The sequence below is a fragment of the Sebastes fasciatus genome, chromosome 21, assembly GCF_043250625.1.
Source record: "Sebastes fasciatus isolate fSebFas1 chromosome 21, fSebFas1.pri, whole genome shotgun sequence".
Classification (NCBI taxonomy): domain Eukaryota; kingdom Metazoa; phylum Chordata; class Actinopteri; order Perciformes; family Sebastidae; genus Sebastes; species Sebastes fasciatus.
The window spans coordinates 14283230-14310773 of record NC_133815.1 but is presented as its reverse complement, the minus strand read 5'-3'; the positions used below and the strand labels follow the sequence as shown (position 1 = coordinate 14310773).

Below are 27544 nucleotides of genomic sequence, written 5' to 3'. Positions count from 1 at the left end.
TGTGTAGACTTTGTTTGTTATTGTCAGAGGACTTTCTTATCGTAATACCTGTCTTCTTCATGTAACAAGACAAAAATAAACACATACAAGCAGTTATCTTGATTTATTTAGCACACATATTTTTAATAGTGTGATGTTGAAACTTAATAAAAATGGACTGGGTGTTTTACAGCTGACTTCACAGAGCAAAAAGCTGAAATCCGCTGAAAGTGGTACGATTATACGTATCATCAAAAACATGATAGCCTGAGTGCAGAACCATGTAGACCACATCTCCCTTTTCCAGTTGAAGAACAAATCCATTAGACAAAGAGACATAACCTAAGTTATCATTTGCATCGTAACCTCTAGTTATTATCTTGTCATTGTGATACAGTGTAATACTCATATAGGTTGAATGTAATGAACCCCACCCATTGAATCTGAAGTAGTAGGCTCCTCTGGCTGGGGCTGTGAAGATACCTGCAACAAAGGAGAAATTCAGCGAGGAGTCAGAACTGTCTTTCACCCTTCTCACTATTGAATTATGTCTTCTGTTAATTCACTAGGAAGCATTTTCGAATTGCTTTGGTCTGGCTATATCAGTGTGTTTCTCGCCAAAAGCTCTAGGTTTGGTTTTGTTGCCTTGTATGCACAAGCAGATCTGTTTCCTCAGCAGAAAAACGCTCGCTTCTCAAATTTGCTGAATTTGCCATTTAAATAGCAACGCGCCAATGTGCTGACGCACCTGGCCATACATAATATGTGTGTAGGTGAAAGAGCTGTGTACCTGTAGTTGGGTTGTAGGCCTGGCCGATATTGGTGAAGACTTTACTGAACTTAAGTGTGGTGTCAGTATTGAAGGGTCCAATCTGTCTTGCGTCAGTAAGACCAACTGAAAACGCCACCTTTGGACGGTCTGTGGAAATGTAGAAGATGCACATAGAGAAAACTTCACTGATTTACAGTCTATGAACAAATGTACCTTTTTCATGTACTGTGTTGAAAAATGTTTTTCCTCATTGACATAATGATATTCAACCATACAGCTTAGTGACACTGCAGTCATTTGGAGGCTGATATCCAGCAGGCTTTGAATTCCAGTAGAATCAGTAACAGCTGAATAACATCACTTCTGCTGAATTTATTAACAGTAGTTATAAATATTGAAATCACTCTGCATTTTGCTGCTCTGAATATGCTCATTAGTTACCAGTTCTATCCTCACTACTAACATAATATGACATTTTGACTTTTAATAATGGTTCATGTAACTTACCTGCATTCTCTCTCTTGAGTTCCTCCACCTCGTTTTCACTGGAGCTCATTCTGGTTTCCAATACTGTGAACACATTTAACATTTTTATCGTAAAATAGAATTATGTTTGTCAGTTTTCAAATTTTTCATTGATCACTTTGTAATCCTACCTGTGTTCTTATTTTCGCTTGCTGTTACTCTAGCCAGAAGATCTGCAATCAAGGGAAAAAAAATAATAAATAGATTATGTTTAATGATTGTGATCATTTTAAAATTTTTGGCAGGTCCAAAATTAATGTTTTGTTTATCTCTGTGGAAGATATCTGACGTTTGGTTCCCATTTCTAACAAGGCTTGTGAGCCAATAGTAAAACGACGTTGGTATCACGTGGTATCTCTGGGTCATCAGTTAGTGTGGAAAAAACGGATAAATGAGCAAAGGAACGGGTGAGGGAGGGTGCGAGATATAATGGCTGAATTTTATCAATAGCACCTTTAATTATGTTTTTGTAACTTACCCATGTTCTCTCTCTTGAGCTCCTCCACCTCGTTTTCACTGGAGCTCATTCTGGTTTCCAATACTGAACACATTTAACATTTTTATCGTAAAATAGAAATTTATTTTTCAGTTTTCATATTTTTCATTGATCACTTTGTAATCCTACCTGTGTTCTTATTTTCGCTTGCTGTTACTCTAGCCAGAAGATCTGCAATAAAGGAAAACAATTAATGAATAGATTAGTTCAACAACCGGATGTAAAACCTCAAAAGTAAATGTTATTGTGGAGGCGTTATGTTTTTGGATTGTCCATCCGTCGCGATATCTTAGGAACGTCTGGAGGAAATTTCTTCAAATTTGGCACAACCGTCCAGTTGGACTCAATGATTAACTGATTAGAATTTGGGTGTCAAAGGTCAAAGTCTCTGTGACCTCACAAAACATGTTTTTGGCCATAACTCAAGAATTCAACACTAATTATGACAATTTCACAGAAATGTCTAACAGGATGAAATGATGAAGATTATTCTGGCCCCCAATACTGCAAAAACATTTTCCACCAAAAGGTTAATTATGCCCTGACCCTTTTCTTTGTCTCACTAAGTATATTGTCATTGCATAACATACAGTATTATGCCAAATTATACATTTAGATTTTGTAGCTTACCTATGTTCTCTCTCTGGAGCTCCTTGATCACATTTTCATTGGCGCTCATTCTGGCCTCTAAAACTGTGAACACATTTAATGTTTTTCATTGTGAAGTAGCTTTTCCACCAAAAGGTTTATTATGAGTCTTATATCGTAATCTCAATAGATACACACAGTACACACTGCAAACCTTAAAGACATACTTTTTATTTTGGAGGTTGACCAAATAGGAAACTGTCACAAATATGAATTCATTTTATGAAAGTAAACAGATGTAAATGTTTACCTGCATTCTTGCTTTCACTGGCTGTCAGTCTGGCCTGTGTGGCTGGGATTAAAGCAATAAATTAGTCCTTAAAGTAATCAGTGCCATTAATGAACATTGCATGAATCTGTGTCGCACTATGTGACTGACAATCAGTTTGTTTTATTAAATGTGTCACCTGTATTATCTTGCTCCAGCTTCTCGATCTTGCTCTTGCTGTACCTCAGCTCCACCTTTTGTTCGATGGCCATGTCTCTCAGCTCCTTCAGCTCAGCCCAGATGTCAGGGGTGATGCTGGTCTGGCTGCTGCTCTGATCACCCTGAAGCTCAGATTGAACCTCTATATTGTTGTTCCCTCCATCTGCCTGGATGATATCGTTCCCTGTCTCCCCTCCTCTCTCACTCTGAGCCCATGTCCATTGCAGACAGAACAGCAACGCCAGACAAACTGCAGCACTCCTCATTCTGAAATATCACCTGTTTAGACAGCGAGATGCAGTCTGACACGTCTCGCTCATTTTCCTTCTTTATATACACGTAAAACAGGTCACTGAAGAGGCGTATGAGAATTAAACAGGTGTCTTTGATAACAAATTTAAAAATACCTCAAAAGATCCTTGAACACTGAGCTGATTTTAAAGTAAACGACAAATAGTTAGAATGATGTTCTATTAAATTAATTCATAATGCATGCTTTTAAAATAACATTATTGTTTAATGATCATGAGCACAATACCGTTTGTGGAATTTCAGTCTAAGTGTGTATGGTTTGATTTCCCAGACGTAGGTTATAAAGAGTTAAGTTAGGAGATATTAACTAACACTAGAACTTAACATTTTTTCAAACTGTGTAGACTTTGTTTGTTTTTGTCAGATGACTTTCTTATTGTAATACCTGTCTTCTTCATGTAACCAGACAAAAATGAACACATACAAACAGTTATCTTGATTTATTTATCACACATATGTTTAATAGTGTGATGTTGAAACTTAATAAAAATGGACTGGGTGTTTTACAGCTGACTTCACAGAGCAAAAAGTTGAAATCCACTGAAAGTGGTACGATTATACGCATCATCAAAAATATGATGGCCTGAGTCCAGAACCATGTAGACCACATCTCCCTTTTCCAGTTGAAGAACAAATGCATTAGACAAAGAGACATAACCTCCGCCATCATTTGCATCGTAACCTCTAGTAATCATCTTGTCATTGTGATACAATGTAATACTCATATAGGTTGAAAGTAATGAACCCCACCCAATGAATCTGAAGTAGTAGGCTCCTCTGGCTGGGGCTGTGAAGATACCTGCAACAAAGGAGAAATTCAGCGAGGAGTCAGAACTGTCTTTCACCCTTCTCACTATTGAATTATGTCTTCTGTTAATTCAGTAGGAACATTTTTTCATATTGCTTTGGTCCGGCTATATCAGTGTGTTTCTCGCCAAAAGCTCTAGGTTTGGTTTTGTTGCCTTGTATGCACAAGTAGATCCGTTTCCTCAGCAGAAAAGCGCTCGCTTCTCCAATTTGTTGAATCTGCCATTGAAAAAGCAATGCGCCAATGTGCTGACACACCTGGCCATACATAATATGTGTGTAGGTGAAAGAGCTGTGTACCTGTAGTTGGGTCGTAGGCCTGGCCGATATTGGTGAAGACTTTACTGAACTTAAGTGTGGTGTCAGTATTGAAGGGTCCAATCTGTCTCGCGTCAGTAAGACCAACTGAAAACGCCACCTTTGGACGGTCTGTGGAAATGTAGAAGATGCACATAGAGAAAACTTCACTGATTTACAGTCTATGAACAAATGTACCTTTTTCATGTACTGTGTTGAAAAATAGTTTTCCTCATTGACATAATGATATTCAACCATACAGCTTAGTGACACTGCAGTCATTTGGAGGCTGATATCCAGCAGGCTTTGAATTCCGGTAGAATCAGTAACAGCTGAATAACATCACTTCTGCTTAATTTATTAACAGTAGTTATAAATATTGAAATCACTCTGCATTTTGCTGCTCTGAATATGCTCATTAGTTACCAGTTCTATCCTCACTACTAACATAATATGACATTTTGACTTTTAATAATGGTTCATGTAACTTACCTGCATTCTCTCTCTTGAGTTCCTCCACCTCGTTTTCACTGGAGCTCATTCTGGTTTCCAATACTGTGAACACATTTAACATTTTTATCGTAAAATAGAATTATGTTTGTCAGTTTTCAAATTTTTCATTGATCACTTTGTAATCCTACCTGTGTTCTTATTTTCGCTTGCTGTTACTCTAGCCAGAAGATCTGCAATAAAGGGAAAACAATTATAAATAGATTATGTATAATGATTGTGATCATTTTAACATTTTTGGCAGGTCCAAAATTAATGTTTTGTTTATCTCTGTGGAAGATATCTGACGTTTGGTTCCAATTTCTAACAAGGCTTGTGAGCCAATAGTAAAACAACGTTGGTATCACGTGGTATCTCTGGGTCGTCAGTTAGTGTGGAAAAAACGGATAAATGAGCAATGGAACGGGTGAGGGAGGGTGCGAGATATAGTGGTTGAATGTTATCAATAGCACCTTTAATTATGTTTTTGTAACTTACCCATGTTCTCTCTCTTGAGCTCCTCCATCTTGTTTTCACTGGAGCTCATTCTGGTTTCCAACACTGAACACATTTAACATTTTTATTGTAAAGATGAATTATGTTTGTCAGTTTTCACATTTTTCATTGATCACTTTGTAATCCTACCTGTGTTCTTATTTTCGCTTGCTGTTACTCTAGCCAGAAGATCTGCAATAAAGGGAAACAATTAATAAATAGATTAGTTCAACAACCGGATGTAAAACCTCAAAAGTAAATGTTATTGCGGAGGCATTATGTTTTTGGATTGTCCATCCGTCGTGATATCTTAGGAACGTCTGGAGGAAATGTTTTCAAATTTGGCACAACCGTCCACCTTTAATTATGTTTTTGTAACTTACCCATGTTCTCTCTCTTGAGCTCTGCGACCGCATTTTCACTGGTGTTCATTCTGGCCTCCAAAACTGTGAAAAGTTACAAAAGTTTAACTGTAAACTTCACTTTGATCATTGCCTCACTAAATATGTTTTCATTAACATAATATACCATTATTATAGCTGACCTGTATTGTCTCTCCTGAGTTCTTCCACCTTGTTGTTACTGGCACTTATTCTCACCCCCAATACTGCAAAAACATTTTCCACCAAAAGATTAATTATTCCCTTCGCCTTTTCTTTATCTCACTTATAGTATATTATCATTGCATAACATACAGTATTATGCCAAATTATACATTTAGATTTTGTAACTTACCTATGTTCACTCTCTGGAGCTCCTTGATCACATTTTCACTCGAGCTCATTCTGGCCTCCAAAACTGTGAACACATTTAATGTTTTTCATTGTGAAGTAGCTTTTCCACCAAAAGGTTTATTATGAGTCTTATATCTAAATCTCACTAGATACACACAGCACACACTGCAAACCTTAAAGACGTACTTACATTTTACTCTGGAGGTTTACTAAATAGGAAGCTGTCACAAATATGAATTCATTTTATATATATATGTATATTTATAAAAGTGAACAGATGTAAATGTTTACCTGCATTCTTGCTTTCACTGGCTGTCAGTCTGGCCTGTGTGGCTGGGATTAAAGCAATAAATTAGTCCTTAAAGTAAACAGTGCCATTATGAACATTGCATGAATCTGTGCAGCACTATGTGACTGACAATCAGTTTGTTTTATTAAATGTGTCACCTGTATTATCTTGCTCCAGCTTCTCGATCTTGCTCTTGCTGTACCTCAGCTCCACCTTTTGTTCGATGGCCATGTCTCTCAGCTCCTTCAGCTAAGCCCAGATGTCAGGGGTGATGCTGGTCTGGCTGCTGCTCTGATCACCCTGAAGCTCAAATTGAACCTCTATATTGTTGTTCCCTACATCTGCCTGGATGATATCGTTCCCTGTCTCCCCTCCTCTCTCACTCTGAGCCCATGTCCATTGCAGACAGAACAGCAACGCCAGACAAACTGCAGCACTCCTCATTCTGAAATATCACCTGTTTAGACAGCGAGATGCAGTCTGACACGTCTCGCTCATTTTCCTTCTTTATATACACGTAAAACAGGTCACTGAAGAGGCGTATGAGAATTAAACAGGTGTCTTTGATAACAAATTTAAAAATACCTCAAAAGATCCTTGAACACTGAGCTGATTTTAAAGTAAACGACAAATAATTAGAATGATGTTCTATTAAATTAATTCATAATGCATGCTTTTAAAATAACATTAATGTTGAATGATCATGAGCACAATACCGTTTGTGGAATTTCAGTCTAAGTGTGTATGGTTTGATTTCCCAGACTTAGGTTATAAAGAGTTAAGTTAGGAGATTGTTCTTCTTATGTGGATTTAAATATCCTATATATATATATGTATATATATATATATATATATATATATATATATATATATATATATATATATATATAATAGGATATTCTTACAGTAAGCAGCACAGAGTTAAGTGTTTGACTCCCTTCATGAAACAGTTTTAATTTCTTCTATATGGCTCTGAGGAGGTTTGGTGCATGGATGGACTCATGGAATAATGTTGTGCTACTATAAAAGTAAATATGACATCTGATTCATATTTATTAACACTAGAACTTAACATGTTTTCAAACTGTGTAGACTTTGTTTGTTATTGTCAGAGGACTTTCTTATCGTAATACCTGTCTTCTTCATGTAACCAGACAAAAATAAACACATACAAACAGTTATCTTGATTTATTTAGCCCACATATTTTTAATAGTGTGATGTTGAAACTTAATAAAAATGGACTGGGTGTTTTACAGCTGACTTCACATAGCAAAAAGCTGAAATCCACTGAAAGTGGTAGGATTATTCAAATCATCAAAAATAGGAAAGCCTTTGATCTGAACCATGTAGACCACATCTCCCTTTTCCAGTTGAAGAACAAATGCATTAGACACAGAGACATAACCTGTGTCATCATTTGCATTGTAACCTCTAGTAATTAGCTTGTCATTGTGATACAGTGTAATACCTATAGAAGTTGAAGTTAATACACCCAACCCAATGAATCTGAAGTAGTAGGCTCCTCTGGCTGGGGCTGTGAAGATACCTGCAACAAAGGAGAAATTCAGCGAGGAGTCAGAACTGTCTTTCACCCTTCTCACTATTAAATTATGTCTTCTGTTAATTCAATAGGAACATGTTTCTAATTGCTTTGTTCCGGCTATATCAGTGTGTTTCTCGCCAAAAGCTCTTGGTTTGGTTTTTGTTGCCTTGTATGCACAAGCAGATCTGTTTCCTCAGCAGAAAACCGCTTGCTTCTCAAATTTGCTGAATCTGCCATTTAAATAGCAACGCGCCAATGTGCAGACACACCTGGCCATAAATAATATGTGTGTAGGTGAAAGAGCTGTGTACCTGTAGTTGGGTTGTAGGCCTGGCCGATATTGGTGAAGACTTTACTGAACTTAAGTGTGGTGTCAGTATTGAAGGGTCCAATCTGTCCCGCGTCAGAAAGACCAACTGAAAACGCCACCTTTGGACGGTCTGTGGGAATGTAGAAGATGCACATAGAGAAAACGTCACTGATTTACAGTCTATGAACAAATGTACCTTTTTCATGTACTGTGTTGAAATAATATTTTCCTCATTGACATAATGATATTCAGCCATATAGCACAGTGACACTGCAGTCATTTGTAGGCTGATATCCAGCAGGCTTTGAATTCCAGTAGAATCAGTAACAGCTGAATAACATCACTTCTGCTGAATTTATTAACAGTAGTTATAAATATTGATATCACTCTGCATTTTGCTGCTCTGACTACGCTCATTAATTTACTAATTCCATTCTCACTGCTAACATAATATGCCATTTTGACTTTTAATAATGGTTCATATAACTTACCTGCATTCTCTCTCTTGAGCTCCTCCACCTCGTTTTCACTAGAGCTCATTCTGGTTTCCAATACTGTGAACACATTTCACTTTTTTATCGTAAAATAGAATTATGATCGTCAGTTTTTTCACATTTTCTGTTGATTACTTTGTAATCCTACCTGTGTTCTTATTTTCGCTTGCTGTTACTCTAGCCAGAAGATCTGCAATAAAGGGAAAAAAAATAATAAATAGATTATGTTTAATGATTGTGATCATTTTAAAATTTTTGACAGGTCCAAAATTTATGTTTTGTTTATCTCTGTGGAAGATATCTGACGTTTGGTTCCCATTTCTAAGAGGGCTTGTGAGCCAATAGTAAAACGACGTTGGTATCACGTGGTATCTCTGGGTCGTCAGTTAGTGTGGAAAAAACGGATAAATGAGCAATGGAACGGGTGAGGGAGGGTGCGAGATATAGTGTCTGAATGTTATTCAGCTTGTTATCACCTTTAATTATGTTTTTGTAACTTACCCATGTTCTCTCTCTTGAGCTCCTCCACCTCGTTTTCACTGGAGCTCATTCTGGTTTCCAACACTGAACACATTTAACATTTTTATCGTAAAATAAAATTATGTTTGTCAGTTTTCACATTTTTCATTGATCACTTTGTAATCCTACCTGTGTTCTTATTTTCGCTTGCTGTTACTCTAGCCAGAAGATCTGCAATAAAGGGAAAACAATTAATAAATAGATTAATTCAACAACCGGATGTAAAACCTCAAAAGTAAATGTTATTGCGGAGGCATTATGTTTTTGGATTGTCCATCCGTCTATTCTCGTGAACATGATCTTAGGAACTTCTGGAGGAAATTTCTTAAAATTTGGCACAACCGTCCAGTTGGACTCAATGATTAACTGATTAGAATTTTGGTGTCAAAGGTCAAAGCCTCTGTGACCTCACAAAACATGTTTTTGGTCATAACTCAAGAATTCATACACTAATTATGACAATTTCACAAAAATGTCTAACAGGATAAAATGATGAAGATTATTCTCGCCCCCAATACTGCAAAAACATTTTCCACCAAAATGTTAATTATGCCCTGACCCTTATCTTTGTCTCACTTATAGTATATTATCATTGCATAACATACAGTATTATGCCAAATTATACATTTAGATTTTGTAACTTACCTATGTTCTCTCTCTGGAGCTCCTTGATCACATTTTCATTGGCGCTCATTCTGGCCTCTAAAACTGTGAACACATTTAATGTTTTTCATTGTGAAGTAGCTTTTCCACCAAAAGGTTTATTATGAGTCTTATATCTTAATCTCACTAGATACACACAGTACACACTGCAAACCTTAAAGACATACTTTTTACTTTGGAGATTGACCAAATAGGAAACTGTCACAAATATGAATTCATTTTATATATATATGTATATATATATATTTATAAAAGTGAACAGTGGCTGGGTTTAAAGCAATAAATTAGTCCTAAAAGTAATCAGTGGCATTAATGAACATTGCATGAATCTGTGCAGCACTATGTGACTGACAATCAGTTTGTTTTATTAAATGTGTCACCTGTATTATCTTGCTCCAGCTTCTCGATCTTGCTCTTGCTGTACCTCAGCTCCACCTTTTGTTCGATGGCCATGTCTCTCAGCTCCTTCAGCTCAGCCCAGATGTCAGGGGTGATGCTGGTCTGGCTGCTGCTCTGATCACCCTGAAGCTCAAATTCAACCTCTATATTGTTGTTCCCTCTATCTGCCTGGATGATATCGTTCCCTGTCTCCCCTCCTCTCTCACTCTGAGCCCATGTCCATTGCAGACAGAACAGCAACGCCAGACAGACTGCAGCACTCCTCATTCTGAAATATCACCTGTTTAGACAGCGAGATGCAGTCTGACACGTCTCGCTCATTTTCCTTCTTTATATACACGTAAAACAGGTCACTGAAGAGGCGTATGAGAATTAAACAGGTGTCTTTGATAACAAATTTAAAAATACCTCAAAAGATCCTTGAACACTGAGCTGATTTTAAAGTAAACGACAAACAGTTAGAATGATGTTCTGTTAAATTAATTCATAATGCATGCTTTTAAAATAACATTAAAATTGAATGATCATGAGCACAATACCGTTAATAGAATTTCAGTCTAAGTGTGTATGGTTTGATTTCCCAGACTTAGGTTATAAAGAGTTAAGTTAGGAGATTGTTCTTCTTATGTAGATTTAAATATCCTATATATATATATATATATATATATATATATATACTAGGATATTCCTACAGTAAGCAGCACAGAGTTAAGTGTTTGTCTCCCTTCATGAAACAGTTTTAATTTCTTCTATATGGCTCTGATGAGGTTTGGTGCATGGATGGACTCATAGAATAATGTTGTGCTACTATAAAAGTAAATATGACATCTGATTCATATTTATTAACACTAGAACTTAACATGTTTTCAAACTGTGTAGACTTTGTTTGTTATTGTCAGAGGACTTTCTTATCGTAATACCCGTCTTCTTCATGTAACCAGACAAAAATAAACACATACAAACAGTTATCTTGATTTATTTAGCCCACATATTTTTAATAGTGTGATGTTGAAACTTAATAAAAATGGACTGGGTGTTTTACAGCTGACTTCACAGAGCAAAAAGTTGAAATCCACTGAAAGTGGTACGATTAAACGAATCATCAAAAATATGATAGCCTGACATCTGAACCATGTAGATCACATCTCCCTTTTCCAGTTGAAGAACAAATGCATTAGACAAAGAGACATAACCTACGTCATCATTTACATTGTAACCTCTAGCAATTATCTTGTCATTGTGATACAGTGAAATATATATAGCAGTTGAATATGTTGCACCCCACCCATTGAATCTGAAGTAGTAGGCTCCTCTGGCTGGGGCTGTGAAGATACCTGCAACAAAGGAGAAATTCAGCGAGGAGTCAGAACTGTCTTTCACCCTTCTCACTATTAAATTATGTCTTCTGTTAATTCAGTAGGAAAAATTTTTCGAATTGCTTTGGTCCGGCTATATCAGTGCGTTTCTCTCCAAAAGCTCTGGGTTTAGTTTTGTTGCCTTGTATGCACAAGCAGATCTGTTACCTGCAGAAAACCGCTCGCTTCTCAAATTTGCTGAATTTGCCATTTAAATAGCAACGCGCCAATGTGCTGACGCACCTGGCCATACATAATATGTGTGTAGGTGAAAGAGCTGTGTACCTGTAGTTGGGTTGTAGGCCTGGCCGATATTGGTGAAGACTTTACTGAACTTAAGTGTGGTGTCAGTATTGAAGGGTCCAGTAGTTCCCACGTTATTAAGACCAACTGAAAACGCCACCTTTGGACGGTCTGTGGGAATGTAGAAGATGCACATAGAGAAAACTTCACTGATTTACAGTCTATGAACAAATGTACCTGTACATGTACTGTGTTGAAAATAGTTTTCCTCATTGTCATAATGATATTCAACCATACAGCTTAGTGACACTGCAGTCATTTGGAGGCTGATATCCAGCAGGCTTTGAATTCCAGTAGAATCAGTAACAGCTGAATAAAACTATTTCTGCTTAATTTATTAACAGTAGTTATAAATACTGAAATCACTGTGCATTTTGCTGCTCTGAATATGCTCATTAGTTTACAAATTCCATTCTCACTGCTAACAATATATGATATTTTGATTTTAATAATGGTTCATGTAACTTACCTGCATTCTCTCTCTTGAGCTCCTCCACCTCGTTTTCACTGGAGCTCATTCTGGTTTCCAACACTGAACACATTTAACATTTTTATTGTAAAATAGAATTATGTCTGTCAGTTTTCACATTTTTCTTTGACCACTTTGTAATCCTACCTGTGTTCTTATTTTCGCTTGATGTTACTCTAGCCAGAAGATCTGCAATCAAGGGAAAAATTAATAAATAGATTAGTTCAACAACTGGATGTAAAACCTCAAATGTAAATGTTATTGCAGAGGCATTATGTTTTCGGATTGTCCATCCGTCTATTCTCGTGAACACGATATCTTAGGAACGTCTGGAGGAAATTTCTTCAAATTTGGCACAACCGTCCAGTTGGACTCAATGATTAACTGATTAGAATTTGGGTGTCGAAGGTCAAAGCCTCTGTGACCTCACAAAACATGTTTTTGGCCATAACTCAAGAATTCATACACTAATTATGACAATTTCACAGAAATGTCTAACAGGATAAAATGATGAAGATTATTCTGGCCCCCAATACTGCAAAAACATTTCCCACCAAAAGGTTAATTATGCCCTTACCCTTTTCTTTATCTCACTTATAGTATATTATCATTGCATAACATACAGTATTATGCCAAATTATACATTTAGATTTTGTAACTTACCTATGTTCTCTCTCTGGAGCTCCTTGATCACATTTTCATTGGCGCTCATTCTGGCCTCCAAAACTGTGAACACAGTTAATGTTTTTCATTGTGAAGTAGCTTTTTCACCAAAAGGTTTATTATGAGTCTTATATCTTAATTTCACTAGATACAAACAGCACACACTGCAAACCTTAAAGACATAGTTACTTTTTACTCTGGAGGTTGACCAAATAGGAAACTGTCACAAATATGAATTCATTTTATATATATTTATGAACGTAAACAGATGTAAATGTTTACCTGCATTCTTGCTTTCACTGGCTGTCAGTCTGGCCTATGTGGCTGGGATTAAAGCAATAAATTAGTCCTTAAAGTAATCAGTGACATTATGAACATTGCATGAATCTGTGCAGCACTATGTGACTGACAATCAGTATGTTTTATTAAATGTGTCACCTGTATTATATTGCTCCAGCTTCTTGATCTTGCTCCTGTGTTCAATGGCCATGTCTCTCAGCTCCTTCAGCTCAGCCCAGATGTCAGGGGTGATGCTGGTCTGGCTGCTGCTCTGATCACCCTGAAGCTCAAATTGAACCTCTATATTGTTGTTCCCTCCATCTGCCTGGATGATATCGTTCCCTGTCTCCCCTCCTCTCTAATTTAAAAATACCTCAAAAGATCCTTGAACACTGAGCTGATTTTAAAGTAAACGACAAACAGTTAGAATGATGTTCTGTTAAATTAATTCATAATGCATGCTTTTAAAATAACATTAACGTTGAATGATCATGAGCACAATACCGTATGTAGAATTTTAGTCTAAGTGTGTATGGTTTGATTTCCCAGACTTAGGTTGTAAAGGGTTAAGTTAGGAGATTGTTCTTTTTATGTGGATTTAAATATCCTTAAATTAAAGCTGACAGTCAGCACTGTAACCTCATTGTCATTATTTTATTTCACATGTAGTGTTGCAGAACAAAGCCACCACAACAAAAAATATTCACTGTCCAAATACATACAGACTGCATTGCACTCTATACTCTTCTCCGTATAGTTTTGCTTGGAGTAGGGTGTTTACAGTAGTAGGGTTTTATCCTGGGAAACTGGATTCTCGGGACTACATATCCATTTCCCGTTTCCTGAGAAATATAATAACAGGAACATAGAAAAGCTAGTTATGTTCTAGGCGTAATCCAAATAGGCTGATACATGCAAAATATACTAGGAGTCAGCAGGGATGCAAAACTCAGCAGCACAACGGTAACTTATTTTGAGCCTGCCAAATTCATCTATTGTACTAGCACTGACTATAGTAGGTCTGTCCTGTTCTTAGAGGTCACATATTATGCTCATTTTCAGGTTCATATTTTAATTTTCCACTGGAACATGTTTACATGCTGTAATGTTCAAAAACCTCTTTATTTTTCTCATACTCTCTACTTGAATATGCCCCTATTCACCCTCTGTCTGAAAAGCTTGGGTTCAGCGCCAGTCTCGCCCGTCTCTCCCCCCCCCGAAAAAGCCCAGTCTGCTCTGATTGGTCAGTGTTTGCGAGTCTCTGCTGTTTTTATTTTCCATTGTAGCTTTCAAAATAACATTAATGGCTAAACTCTAAATGGCAGTGTTCAATCTTTTTGCAGTGTGCATGGGTTGATTTTCCAGACTAAGATTAATCTAAGCTATTCTTATAAAAGTCAAGTCTTGTATTAATGTGTCTGGGAAACCATCTCTACGTGTTTACCAGGTTTACATAGTGCTGAATGGTGAAGATGGGTTCTCTCAGACAAGAGAACTACAAGTCCCAGGATGCACTCTGTTCAGGAGGAACTCTCAAGACACCTTTATAGTCAGGTAAAATCCCAAAATTTCCAATTATTACTTTCAACAAGACAAAAAATAAAGTGTTGGGGCACCCAGGTAGCTCACCTGGTAGAGCCGACGTCCTATGTACCAAGGCAGTACACTAGTTTTCCACATAAAATCAATACACAGTATGCTATACATTTTTACTACAATAATACTTAAGAGTAGCTTTAAGTTTGGTTTGCTCATTCATAAACTCTTCAATGTATTCTCTGTCTCTGTCGCCACAGTGCAGCAGACAGCCTGGGCCCAGTGTGGGGGGTTCACATCTGGCATGACAACTCTGGACCCTCCCCGAACTGGTACCTCAAACAAGTTGAGGTATCCGAGGTAAGATCCACCTGTTAAGTGTTCATGAATGTGTTGTTTCTTCGGTGCGTGGACTTTCAATTTCACCATCAAGATGGTTTGTTTGTCTACTTTTAATACAGGTGAGCAGGTGTCATGTGAAACGACTTGCTTGGCTCTTTGTCGGTCAATGCTGGTTGGCTGTGAACAAAGCTGATGGCCGGGTGGAGAGAATGCTGCGAGTTTGCACTCAGGGAATAGGCTTTTTCAAGGTAGAGTGCTCACACACACACATATGAACACACAGATACAAAAAAAACATGTTTTAATCTCTTCTCCCATGTGATCCTGGGTCTCCACCTGTATGCTTTCAGATGTTGTGTCTCAAGCTATCTGACTACTTGGCCGACTATCACATCTGGATATCTGTATACAGCTGCCCCTGCCCTAACTCGTTCACACACACTCAAAGACTTGGCGTGAGCCTGCTGCTACTGTTGGGAAACGCTTGTGTCAACACAGTGATCATATCACAAATGGATAATCGGGTAGGTACAAAAAAAAAAACCTTCAGAGTTTGACATTTGGTGCATGAGAGTTTCAAAACATGTTACCCATAATAACCAACACGTTCTCATGTCAGCTCGTCACATACTGACACTTTGTCAGACCCCTCGGCGTCACTTTTTTGTTGCAGTTAAACACAGGCTTAATGTTGTGAATTAAACAAAAACACTTGCTTAGGTTAAGGCAACAAAAACACTTAGTTAGGTTTAGGAAAATACAACATGGTTGGGCTTAAAATTGTTACGTTTTTACAGTGCAAATGTGACTTGACGTTTTGAACTCGGGACACGAGCGATCAGCTGATTGTAAAGTGAAAGGGAAACGTAACACACGGGACAGCGGTCTCCAATACGTCACCACAGCACTTTCCCTGTGCGTTTACTGTTGCCACAGATGGGTTCATATTGTAGTTAATGGAAAGCCCGTCGCGTTTCCTACCGCCGCAAAAGGGTGCCTTATGTGGCGGTATCAAACGCCGACGGCCTTGACAAAGTGTTGGTATTTGACGCCTTGGGAATGAGAACATGCTGTAATAACGCTGTTTTTCCTGATCACTTGTTTGCAGTTGCCTTTCGAGTTGGGAATCATAGATGTATCGGCTGTTTCTGTGACAACTGGAGTATTAGGTGTGGTGGCAGCGTTGCCCGTAGCAGCAATTATATCATTCCTGTTCCGACTGCGTGAGGTCAAGCTGACGGGGTCAGGAGGCCAACGCGCGAAGGGCAGAAAGACTGAAAAGGACCTTTTTGAAGGTTTGTACTTAAAAAGAGTGAGATTTGGTTCAGCACTGAATTTCTTCTCTTTCTTAAGAATGGACAATGAAATTTAAAGTTTTTTTTCCTACAGTATGACATAGATCATTGGTTCCCAATCTTTTTCCTTAATGGGACCCCTTTTCTATCATTGAGTAAAGTGACGACTCCTGACTAAGTGACATATTTGATCAAAATTTCATATTATATTCAGTGCATAACAATAACAGCACAGAACAACTGATGAACTGTACAATTAATCCAAATAGTGAACTCAATAACTGCAGGAATTGTGTGTAAAACAGGCGATTTGGATGAATTTTGAGCAGATTATTTCCTATGAATATTGCATCAGAGATGAGTTTTCCTGTTATTTTTAGGAGCTTTTCTCTTATTCTCTGTCTGTATTATTATTATTTAAATTTTTTAACAATCATTCATACTTAAATAATAATCTAAACTTTAAAAATAATAATTTCATCTAGTTTTTTTTTCACAGAAATGAATGAAATGCTGAGATATAGGCCAACTGCATATTTTTTTTAAAAGTTGTCTTACACCCCTTAAAATCAACTAGGCCTCGAAACCTCAGTGAAGCTTTGGCGACCCCTAGTGGGGGTCAGGACCCTCAGGTTGGGAACCAGTAACATAAATTACCATTTGGCTGTTTGATTTTGTTTTTTTATCAGAACATAATTAATCTGCTTTGTCTATCATTCCAATATATTATTTTTTATTTACCCTTTTTGCATTTTCTTGCCTCCCTTTGTGTTATTTCATTGTTGTTTTTTCCTCCTCACAGATGCTCTTTCAGTGAATGACAGTATGTTTGACCCCCATCTCTCATGGAACAGTCTTCAGCAGTGGGCGCAGGAAGCCTGGAGGAAGAAATACCAGGTTAAACTCACTGTTTCCCTCTCTCTATATCTTTGCTCCCACAATATTTTTCATCCCTATCTGACCCTTCTTCTTCTGTTTGTAGGGCACGGACCTGCTGTCAGTGTCCACTATGATTCTGGAAAATAAAAACACAGATAAAGAACCTGTAATCCAAACAGATGAAGTCCTACGAAAGGAGGACGCTCCAGCAGTTGAGAACAACATGGGACCAACGCTTCAAAATGTGTTGCTGATTACTGAGAGGAACAATGTTGATCAAACACCTCAGGAAAAAGAGTTTGATCTGTTGAGTGAAAGCAGCAGGTTTCCTGGGACCCAGAGAGCTGTTTTGTCCAGTAGGAGGGATGGAGTTCAAGCTATTAAAAAGGAGAAAGAGAAAGATCCTCAAGGAAAGTGTTCATCTGACTGCAGCTTTGAGGAAGACGGCCATCACCAGGCAGTGTGTCCTGGTCACCAACTCATCGACAGGCTGAGAGGGAGAGGATTCAGACCAGTATCTCAGTGGTGTCACTATCTGGCCTGGACTCTGTGTCTGCTGTTGGCCCTCTCCTGCTTGCTGCTTTCTGCAGTGCTGGGAATGAGGTAGCAGATGTTTGATTGCATTAATTAGATGATTGTGACGATGTATGAAGCCAGTGTTGTGGATTATGTTACTTAATTGATTTATTATTAATTCTGACTTTTTGAAACATGATTTAAAGCCTGTGTTATTGTATGTCATGTCTGAGTCAAACCTATGTACATGTGTGTGTTTTCATGTGTCAGGTTCAGCAGCAGCAAGGTTCTGCTATGGATACACTCTCTTTTCTTCTCCCTGATGTCTTCCATCTTCATCATCCAGCCAGCCGTGGTAAACTAATACCAGCCTTTTGTAAACTATATTTCAAATGAATATACATATAATCTGCAATCCTAAAGTAAAATTAACTAAAAAAAAAAAAAGAAGTAATTTACTCTTAACTATTTACACTATACATAAAAACATGTTCTTTTCCTTTTCCAGATAATTACAGTGGCCGTGGCTATCTCCTTGTGGTACAGGAAAAGATCAGACTTTCATAGTTTCTCCAGTATAAGAGAGATTGAGAAAGATACTATAAAACTGTGGAGTAGCAACGGTGTTAAGCAACCAGCAGAGCAGTTTGGGACATCTGCCTTTCCCCAGGAAAGATGCTCATACCTTGAAAAGGTGATAGCCAGACTCTGCTTTATTCTGTTCTCATCCATTTTTTATGCCTCTGCACCGGCAACACACCTGGCCAGAAGCATAATGTTTTTTGGGTTGTCTGTACGTCCGTACATACTTTTGTCCGGTTCTCGTGAATGCAATCGTAGAAACGCCTTGAGCAAATTTCTTCAAATTTGGCATAAACGTCCACTTGGACTCAAGGATAAACTGATTAGGTTTTGGTGGTCAAAGGTCAAGGTCACTGTGACCTCACGTCCGTCCCATTCTCATTATATCTCAGGAACGGCTTGAGTAAATTTCTTCAAATTTGATACAAACGGCCACTTGGATATAAGGATGACCTGACCAATTTTGGTTCTCAAAGGTCAAGGTCACTATGACCTCACAAAACCCGTTTTTGGCCATAACTCTTAGTAATTATGACAATTTCACACAAATGTCTAGTAGGATAAAATGATGAAGTGATGAAATTTTGAACAGACATGGATGTAAACTGCAACTTGACTGGTTGACGGAGGCATACAACCGTGAGGCGGTTATTCTCGTTTTCTATTAAAACGTGAAATATGTATATTAAATAATTATTTAAATCAATTATCTCTGATTGACAGCTGCTTGGAGCTCGTCAGCGAGCCCGGTACCTCCGTCTTGTGCGTCCGCCGACTCCAGCGGAGCTGAGGAAAACCCGTGGGAAGAGAAGAAGAGAGACACTCATCCATAACACTCTCAGGTGTGTCTGTGTGTTTTTATGCATGTGTGCACCTGTTTATATATGATTTACAGCTGTGTTATGAATTATCTTCTTCTCTTTTCATCCAGGGATTTATCCGTCTGTGGCTCCATGCTTTTCCTGATGCTGTGTATAAATTATGGCAGCTCATTCACTGACCATTACCACCTCAATAAAGCTGTCAGAAAACAGTTTATAAGGTAATATGTTGTGCACACACACATGCTGTCTCTCTCTTCATCCCTGTTGCTCTCTGACACACTCCAAAATCATAATTTTATCTTTCAACAGGGGCCACGATGATGCATTTATGTCAATACAAAAACATGAGCACTGGTGGAAGTGGGCACAGACCAGTCTCCTCAATTTACTGTACAAGAATGCATCAACAGCAACTGAGGTAAGCTACAAAAGCTCTGCAGTGATTCATCACTCCATGAAAGTTTCCAAAATCTAATGACAAGATTCATCCATCTAATGGCATTCAATGAAATATGAAAATAATTTCTGTTGACCATGTATGCATATCTCTACAACCCACTGAAAGAAATGTCCCTGTGGAGGAAAGATGGTGTTTTCTATTTCATCATTATGAAACCAAACAAACATTTTCATCAACAGTCACACATCTTGATTGGAGAGCCAATCCTGTGGAGGACGGAGGTGTCCAGCTTGTTGCAGGGCCCGGTAAGTAACAAAAGGAGACATGCTTTCACATGTAGTATTCCACTATTTATTTCAACTAAATTCACTATTTTTGTGTCATCATAAATTCAGTTACTGGAAAAATTATTCTGATTATTTTTATGTTGGATTGACAAAAATGTGCATGAGGAGGAAACAATTCTGATTTTACACACAAAAAACAAAGATTGGTGGTAGTTTTCCATAATATCCAAAGTATGTAATATGTGTTTTATGTTGTGAAATAACAGCAGAGCAACCACATATTTCTTGAATGAGCCAGTGCAATGCTTCAATTTAAAGCGTATAATCAGTCACATGGTATTCTCACACATCATTCAAGACAGAACATCATTGCACTTTGCTCTAACTCCCCCTGTAGAGAGCGCTGTTTCACAAACATGGGCCCAGGCTGTATATACTGTAGTAGTCCAGTGATGCATTTATTATATTGAAAGATGATGGAATTATTGTACTGTTGTTTATTAACGGGAGACACCCCATGTGAATAAGGTAAACATTTTAACTAATAGATACCACCATGAATCTCCCCAAGTTGATTACTTACATTAAGGCAATTCTTTTTTGTGTTACAAGTTTTCTGAAATTTTATGTTTATGCAAATGAGGCATTGTCTTATGAAGTATACTAATTTGCACACAGAACAGAAATCTGAACATTGGATAAAGCCAGCTTCAAAATTATCGTTTCATTTTGTTGACGTTTTTGCAGCGGGAATTTGAGATATCTCTTTATATCACTCTATAAATCAGAAATTTTTCCCCCCTGTTTTTAGGAATAAAATGTTCTATAAATCAAACTATGAATGATATATGAACAAACTCCCTTGCAAAAACCTTCAGAATATAGATAGGAATGAAACTGGAAAGTTTGGTGTATGTAAGTGCTACTGAAGTGGAGATTTCTGGCTCAGACTCTGAGAAAAAAAAATATTTTGTTCCATACCTTTTGCAAGACACTACAAGTGAATAGGGTAAACATGTTTAACTAATAGATATCTCTATGAAACTTCCCCAGTTGATTACTTATTTTTTTGTATTTCAAGTTTTCTGAAATGTTATGTTTAAATATGCAAATGAGGCATTATCTAATGCCATCTTTTGGTGAATTTAGGAGAAATTTACAGACACAAATAGACAAAGTGTAGTAAAATAAACACCAAAATGTGTAATTTGGGTGTTTTCTTTCCACTAGTCTGAAAAAAGACATGTTGTGGAAGCAAAATATCCCAAAATTTCAAAATTGTCTATGTACTGTGTATGACCATTCAGGTCTTAGTTCCTATGGCAACGCCTCCAAGGACATGTGGTCACCTGGGCTGCTACTTGGGACCAAGTGCTACAGTTGGCTTAGGCCACACAAAGTGAGGAACAGACACACACACACATAAAGTAGAAAGGATTGTTATTTGAGTTTTTCCAAATGACTCTAATGTCTGTTATATTGTCACCGCCATCATTCAGTTGTCCTCTGCTCTTCTGCAGGTCTGACGCTGCGTCCAAACTAAAGCTCCTGCATTCAGGTGGCTGGCTGGCCAGACATACGATGTCCGTCCGCTTCACCTTGTTCAGCCCTGCACCCAACTTGTTCACCAGTGTGACCATGCTCGCTGAGCAGAGCCCCACCGGTGTTCTGCTGCCCTCGGTCAAAGTCCAGTCAGTAAGGGTGTATCACACTCCTGCTGTGTGGGACTATGTCGTTATGGTGTGCCAGGTAAAAAGGAAAAACAAACAAAACACTGCACATTTTGATTCCATCTCATGAGATTTTAGGTCAGTTTTTGTCAAAAGCCTTAAAGGGATAGTTTACATGTTTCGAAGTGGGGTTGTATGTCATATAAGTCAGTGTATTACTACCTACAGTAGATGACGGTCGGCACGCTCCAAGCTTCGAGAAGCAGACAGGAGTTACCACACAGAAGATAAGCGATGTACTTCTGTGGACGGGGCCGGCAGCAAAACATATTTTAACCACCTAAAAGAAAGGCTCACCTAAAAAAATCGATTTCAGTTTAAGTGTATGCTATATTAAGAACATTTTCATCGCTTTACCTTGCCATCAGACAGCCCTTTCCGACGGGGAACTGGGGCCATTATTTATATTCTGTTCAAAGCTACCAGACTCCTTTGATAAAAACAATAATTTTACCTTGAAGAACACAGGAGTTACCACTGCCTTGATCTGTTAGTTTGTTTGTGTTATTGTGTGACTTTAGTGTTTTAAAAGGTTAGTTTGGATTCACCAAAGTCACACAATAACACAAACAAACTAACAGATCGAGGCAGCGGTAGACCAGCAATTCCTGTGTTCTGCGAAGTAAAATTACTGTTTTTGTTAAAGGAGTCTGGTGGCTTTTGAAGAGAACATAGAAAACGGCTTAAGTTCCTCTTCAGAAAGGGCTGTCCGACTGCAAGGTAAAGCGGTGAAAATATTCAAAATATAGCGTACACTTAAACTGATATCGTTTTGTTCGCCATCTACTGTAGGTTAGTACCTCATACCCCAATTTAAAAAAAAAAAAACAATCCCTTTAAAGTTCCCTGTGTGTTTTCTTCCTCCCCTCCAGCTCCTCTTCCTTCTCTTGTCTCTGCTGCAACTCTGTGATCAAGTGCACACTGTAGGGCAGCAAGGGCTGATGGGATACTTGAGGACGCCCTGCAACTGGTTGGAAGTGAGTCCGCCACATATGCATAAACATACACAGGCAAAAATGATTAATACCAACATAATAAACTCAAAAAAAGATTAAAAGACCTGCATGCACACAGTTTGAAGATACAGTAGACACATGCACAGGCACGGCACACACACTCGGCCACACACCAGTACAAACAAGATCATAATGACCTAACTGAGAGGGTACAGTAACCTGTTGCTCTTAAACTAACATACCTGTGAAGCTTGAAGGACAAAGCACACTGCAGAGGAATGATATGTACCTGATTATGCTTTTACCGCTGTAATAATATACCTTACTTTCTCTTTTTTTCTCTGTTTTGCAGGTCAGTGTGCTGACAGTATCTTTAGTGTACTTTGTTTATTACATCTATCACTCCATTATTATCTTGGAGGTTGTAGAGCTGCTCCAGAGACACAACTACAGTGGATATGTTGATGTCAGCCTCCTGGCTACCTGGGAACAAGTGAGAGAAAGAAAGAGACAAAAACAAATATTTACTGTTGAGAAAACAGTTCACTGCCTGTCCTGCTTTAATTTATTTCAGTGCCATCCTTTGGAAAATGAAAGAGTTCTGTCTTTAAAGAGATAAATATGTTTATTGGCAGAGCATTATTAAAAATTTACATTTAACCTTACATTGTATTTATAATACTTTTTAAGAAGACACACTGTGTACAAGGGTTGTTGTTTTTGTCAAACACACTCTTATTAAATACACAAGGAAAGCCTTTAGAGATCATGGTGTGGGTTTTAATGATTGACAGGGATTAAGATGTCTTTTGTGTCTGCAGTATATTCGTATTCTGCGTGGCGCTACGCTCTTCCTTCTCACCCTGAAGTGTGTAACTGTGTTGAGGGTGAACAGGACGTTGGCCGCCTCTGCTACACTCCTCACCCGCTCACTCTCCAGCCTTTTCTGGCCAACGGTAAACACATTGTGCAGCATTACCACCAGTTAGGAAAGGTCTTCATTCCAATAACTACCTTGAAATGTTATTTAACACCTAACTCACAGGTATAGGTCACAAATTATGTATGATTATTTTATCAGAAATTGTGTTGTTTGTAGGGAAATATAATAACACCATCAGTGTGGTATTCCAAATGCTTTCATGTGTGCTACAGTTTGAGATTCTTCCTTTGGTAATGATGACATAATGGTACATTATTGATCTGCTTGATTGTCATTAGCCTAATTAATATACTGCACTCCTGTCCAGTTGGAAAAGGACTGGAAATTATAAAGGCAATTTATTTCTGGAGATACAGTGTCCTACCCACATATGAAATGCTGATATTCTTTCTAGATTTTCACCCTCTTAAAGCAGCTGTCTAAGACCTGTTCATATGGGTATTCGTCTCTAAAATGTCTGGATGTTATTATTCTAAAGTAGGCAAAGAGCAAGCTCACTAGACAGACAGAAAAGATAAAAACGGTCTCAATCTTCTGTCCCAGATTTCAGGTCTTATCCTGATGGTGGCGCTGGCCTGCGTGGGCAATCTCCTGTTTGTACAAAGCTCCTGGGCCTTCAGCTCACTTTCCCGCTCCCTTCAGACCCTGCTCTGTCACTGCTGGGGTCAGAGGGCCGTTAGGGGACTCCTCTTCTCTGGACGTGATATCCTTTACCGTGGAGCTCTCCATCTGTCCTCTGTGGTGTGGACAGCAGTGGTACATATACAGTATACTATATGATATAAAGCTGTTTTTATTTGTAAAAAATGTGACTGAATGGGTGTGATTAGCTGATTTATGCATACAAATACGTCTTTGCACTACTTATTCTCAGTGGAAGAAACTATCAGTCAGAGTCTGAACAGCCGTCTTTCTTTCTTGTAGGTGATAGGTGTGGTATCCTCATTGGTCAGAAGTGCCAAAAGATCTCACAGCAGAGGAAATGTCTTCACCATAGCAGAATTAGCCGGCTACATCAGACGGAGGGTCTCTGGGCAGCATAGACAAGCATGGATTGAAAATCATGTGGAACGGAGGGTGAGGAAAACGCTGCTCAGTCCATAAAAATTGTCAAGCCAACGATAAATCTGAGATTCTTTATAAAAAAAAAATACATTTTACAGACTACTGAAGTTTCTGTGTATCATTTTAAATATAGAACATTGTCAGATTACCTTGGTGTGAACATCTGAGACTATGGTCAGGATTATTATCTCCTGTACTGTGTGCGTTTCTTAAAATTAAGACCACATTTCCCATAAATCCTGTTGCCTTGTATCATACCTCCTCAAATGTAATACATTATATTTGTAGAGTTTACAATAACATTGTCTTCTGGTTTTTCCAGACGTATTACTTTGAGGAGTTTGAAAGCTTAGTAGATGAACTGTTGTTCAGACTCAACGCCCTCTCAAACAGTCCGCACCACACTCTGCCACCCAAAGCCCATCGCTACAGGGAGGAGGACAGTCCTGTCATCTCACCCACACGGGAGCCCTCCAACATGGACGCACAGGTGAGCCAGACTCAAAAATCGAGAAAAAAAAGACACAGACATATGCATACAGTGCATGCACACTTGCTCTCAAACACACTATTTTAAAAAGGTGCATTTTGGAAAGCCGATGCTGTTTGAACACTGTGTGATTCTGTTACAGGACCTTGCAATAACACAAAAGACAGAAGAGACGATGATTAATGATCACACAGATGTCAGTGGCCATGGAGGACCCCTTCCTGTATCTCACCTGCTCAGGTAATAGCATTTGTCTAGCATCTACTTAGGCTATAGACCATTCTTAAGCAAAATTCAAATATCATAAATTGCAAAATGTTTGTTTTTGTTCCGTAAACTGAAAATCGATACATAAAGTATCAAGCAAAAGACGAATTCTCATGTTTTTCTGCATGACACTGCATTACCAGGTCTAAGCTTGAATTGGAAACACTGCAGTTCCTGCAGCAGAGAGGCCAAAGGGGAGACCATTCCGCCTCAGACAATGTTTTAGCATCGGATACTTCACATCAACCTGGAACAAAAGCCGAAGAAAACCCAAAAGACAGAGAGCTCCAGACTTATTTAAAGGCACAAAACTATCCGTCCCTACCAGAGTCAGCATCACTAATCAGGGTTTGGACAGAAGATGTTCTGGAGAAGCAAGCTGACCAATGGACTAAAACAAATGACAACTGCTGCTTAAGTAAGACTCAGGCCACACATACAGAGGTGGTGGTGGAAGTTCTGGTCCATGAGGAGCCTGCGAGTGTAGAGCCAGATAAACAGTAGCGTCCTTATGGAGATGACATTTGTGGCTGGGACACTACAAGCATTTCAAAAGACAAGATCTGCAAAGTCTGTATTTTCTATTCTATTAAGATGTATGTGCCCAGCATCTTATTTCATCTGCTTAATTAGCAAATAATGAATGTCTGCCATATCCTGATGTGCTCTGAGAGGAGCCACAGGCTCAATCAGGGCTCCTATCACTAGGAGGGTAGGAGGAAGAACATTTCTCTGTTTGCCCTGCTACCAGCCAGACATGTTACCCTGTTTTATCCAGTTCGACTAAAGTGAGTTATTCCTCAGGTTTATCACTTAGATTTTGGTAAAGACTAAAAGGAGGAAAGCTGCCCTTTTAGTAAAAACTGAGGGGAGGAAGCTGCCCTTTTGGTAAAGACTAAAAGGAGGAAAGCTGCCCTTTTAGTGAAAACTAGGGGGAGGAAGCTGCCCTTTTGGTAAAGACTAAAAGGAGGAAAGCTGCCCTTTTAGTGAAAACTGAGGGGAGGAAGCTGCCCTTTTAGTAACGAAAACTGAAAAGGAGGAAAGCTGCCCTTTTAGTAAAAACTGAGGGGAGGAAGCTGCCCTTTTGGTAAAGACTAAAAGGAGGAAAGCTGCCCTTTTAGTGAAAACTAGGGGGAGGAAGCTGCCCTTTTGGTAAAGACTGAAAGGAGGAAAGCTGCCCTTTTAGTGAAAACTGAGGGGAGGAAGCTGCCCTTTTAGTAACGAAAACTGAAAAGGAGGAAAGCTGCCCTTTTAGTAACGAAAACTGGAAGGAGGAAAGCTGCCCTTTTAGTAGCGTGTTGAAAACTGAAAGGAGGAAAGCTGCCCTTTTAGTAGCGCAAAGCTTAAAACTTTCCTGTTTGCGGGTGCCTTTTATTCTGACACTGCACTATAACTTTTACTCTTTTGAGTTTTATGCAATTTTAGCTTCTATCCTAGCTTTTATTTTTACCTTGTTTTTATTTTCTAATCCTTAATGTTTTAATGTTTTTAATTATTTCTTAATGTTCTTTTGCATTTTGTCGCAATGTTCTTGAATGTTTCTGTAAAGCACTTTGAATTGCCCTGTTGTTGAAATGTGCTATACAAATAAAGCTGCCTTGCCTTGCCTTGCCTTGCCTTAGATAATGTCATGCCTCTGTGTTCACTTTATGACTGAATTCCCATGTACTGGAATATTGTTTATGTTCAAATATTATCTGACTTTGCTTTGACAATTAAGACGATATAGTAGATGCATGTGCAATGTTTTATGTCATGCATCTCCATTTGTTTGTGTATTAATGCAGATACACCACTTGGTGATGTCAAAGGGGAAACTCATTTGAAATAAAGTCCTTTTTTGGTGGAATTTATGGGCTCTCTTTCCCTTATTCTGGTTACCTCATGTCCAATGTCTAAATGTCCCTAGTCTCTAGCCCTTGCCGATTTGGTCACCTAAACAACTTGGATTACATAACCATTTGAAATAAGATTTTTTGATACTTAGTACTTGCATTGTTGCAAAACTTGTTAATAAAGTGATTTGTTTTCCACTTTTCCAATAAGAAATCAAATCTGCAATTTGGCATATTATTTATCAATCACCCAACCTGATTCCATAAGAGCTGACTGCTATGTTATCGTGGCGATGCACACCAAATAAAGGGACCTTAATGCACTGGCA

The 27544-nt window shown here is 38.4% G+C and overlaps 3 protein-coding genes and 1 pseudogene across 3 annotated transcripts in view; 1 reads left to right on the top strand and 3 right to left on the bottom strand.

The window, feature by feature from the left end:
• Positions 1-26189, top strand: part of pkd1l1 (polycystin 1 like 1, transient receptor potential channel interacting) — a 63660-nt gene extending 37471 nt beyond the window's left edge. Inside the window, exons 32-54 of the mRNA XM_074622725.1 lie at positions 14716-14822; positions 15065-15164; positions 15266-15394; positions 15497-15670; positions 16255-16441; positions 17244-17338; positions 17424-17923; positions 18107-18191; positions 18345-18530; positions 19142-19260; positions 19350-19460; positions 19552-19660; positions 19882-19947; positions 21237-21328; positions 21450-21678; positions 22532-22636; positions 22968-23108; positions 23437-23571; positions 24102-24314; positions 24483-24635; positions 24946-25113; positions 25256-25353; positions 25524-26189. Coding sequence (XP_074478826.1) covers positions 14716-14822; positions 15065-15164; positions 15266-15394; positions 15497-15670; positions 16255-16441; positions 17244-17338; positions 17424-17923; positions 18107-18191; positions 18345-18530; positions 19142-19260; positions 19350-19460; positions 19552-19660; positions 19882-19947; positions 21237-21328; positions 21450-21678; positions 22532-22636; positions 22968-23108; positions 23437-23571; positions 24102-24314; positions 24483-24635; positions 24946-25113; positions 25256-25353; positions 25524-25884 — 3663 coding nt within the window. The 3' untranslated portion in view covers positions 25885-26189. The remainder of the gene's footprint in view (positions 1-14715; positions 14823-15064; positions 15165-15265; positions 15395-15496; positions 15671-16254; positions 16442-17243; positions 17339-17423; positions 17924-18106; positions 18192-18344; positions 18531-19141; positions 19261-19349; positions 19461-19551; positions 19661-19881; positions 19948-21236; positions 21329-21449; positions 21679-22531; positions 22637-22967; positions 23109-23436; positions 23572-24101; positions 24315-24482; positions 24636-24945; positions 25114-25255; positions 25354-25523) is intronic.
• Positions 179-3174, bottom strand: LOC141760053 (uncharacterized). The gene is made up of 9 exons (XM_074622698.1): positions 2828-3174; positions 2671-2712; positions 2403-2465; positions 1902-1943; positions 1755-1817; positions 1259-1321; positions 770-898; positions 414-462; positions 179-203 (listed from the first exon to the last, which is right to left on the bottom strand). Exons 1-9 carry the CDS (start codon positions 3111-3113, stop codon positions 179-181), a joined length of 762 nt encoding a protein of 253 aa, XP_074478799.1. The 5' UTR covers positions 3114-3174.
• On the bottom strand, positions 3603-6734 carry LOC141760052 (uncharacterized; annotated as a pseudogene).
• Positions 11238-13999, bottom strand: LOC141760051 (cerebellin-1-like). Its single transcript, XM_074622696.1, has 7 exons — positions 13991-13999; positions 13428-13626; positions 12990-13052; positions 12474-12515; positions 12327-12389; positions 11840-11968; positions 11238-11533 (listed from the first exon to the last, which is right to left on the bottom strand). Exons 1-7 carry the CDS (start codon positions 13997-13999, stop codon positions 11250-11252), a joined length of 789 nt encoding a protein of 262 aa, XP_074478797.1. The 3' UTR covers positions 11238-11249.
• Positions 26190-27544: the final 1355 nt, after the last annotated feature.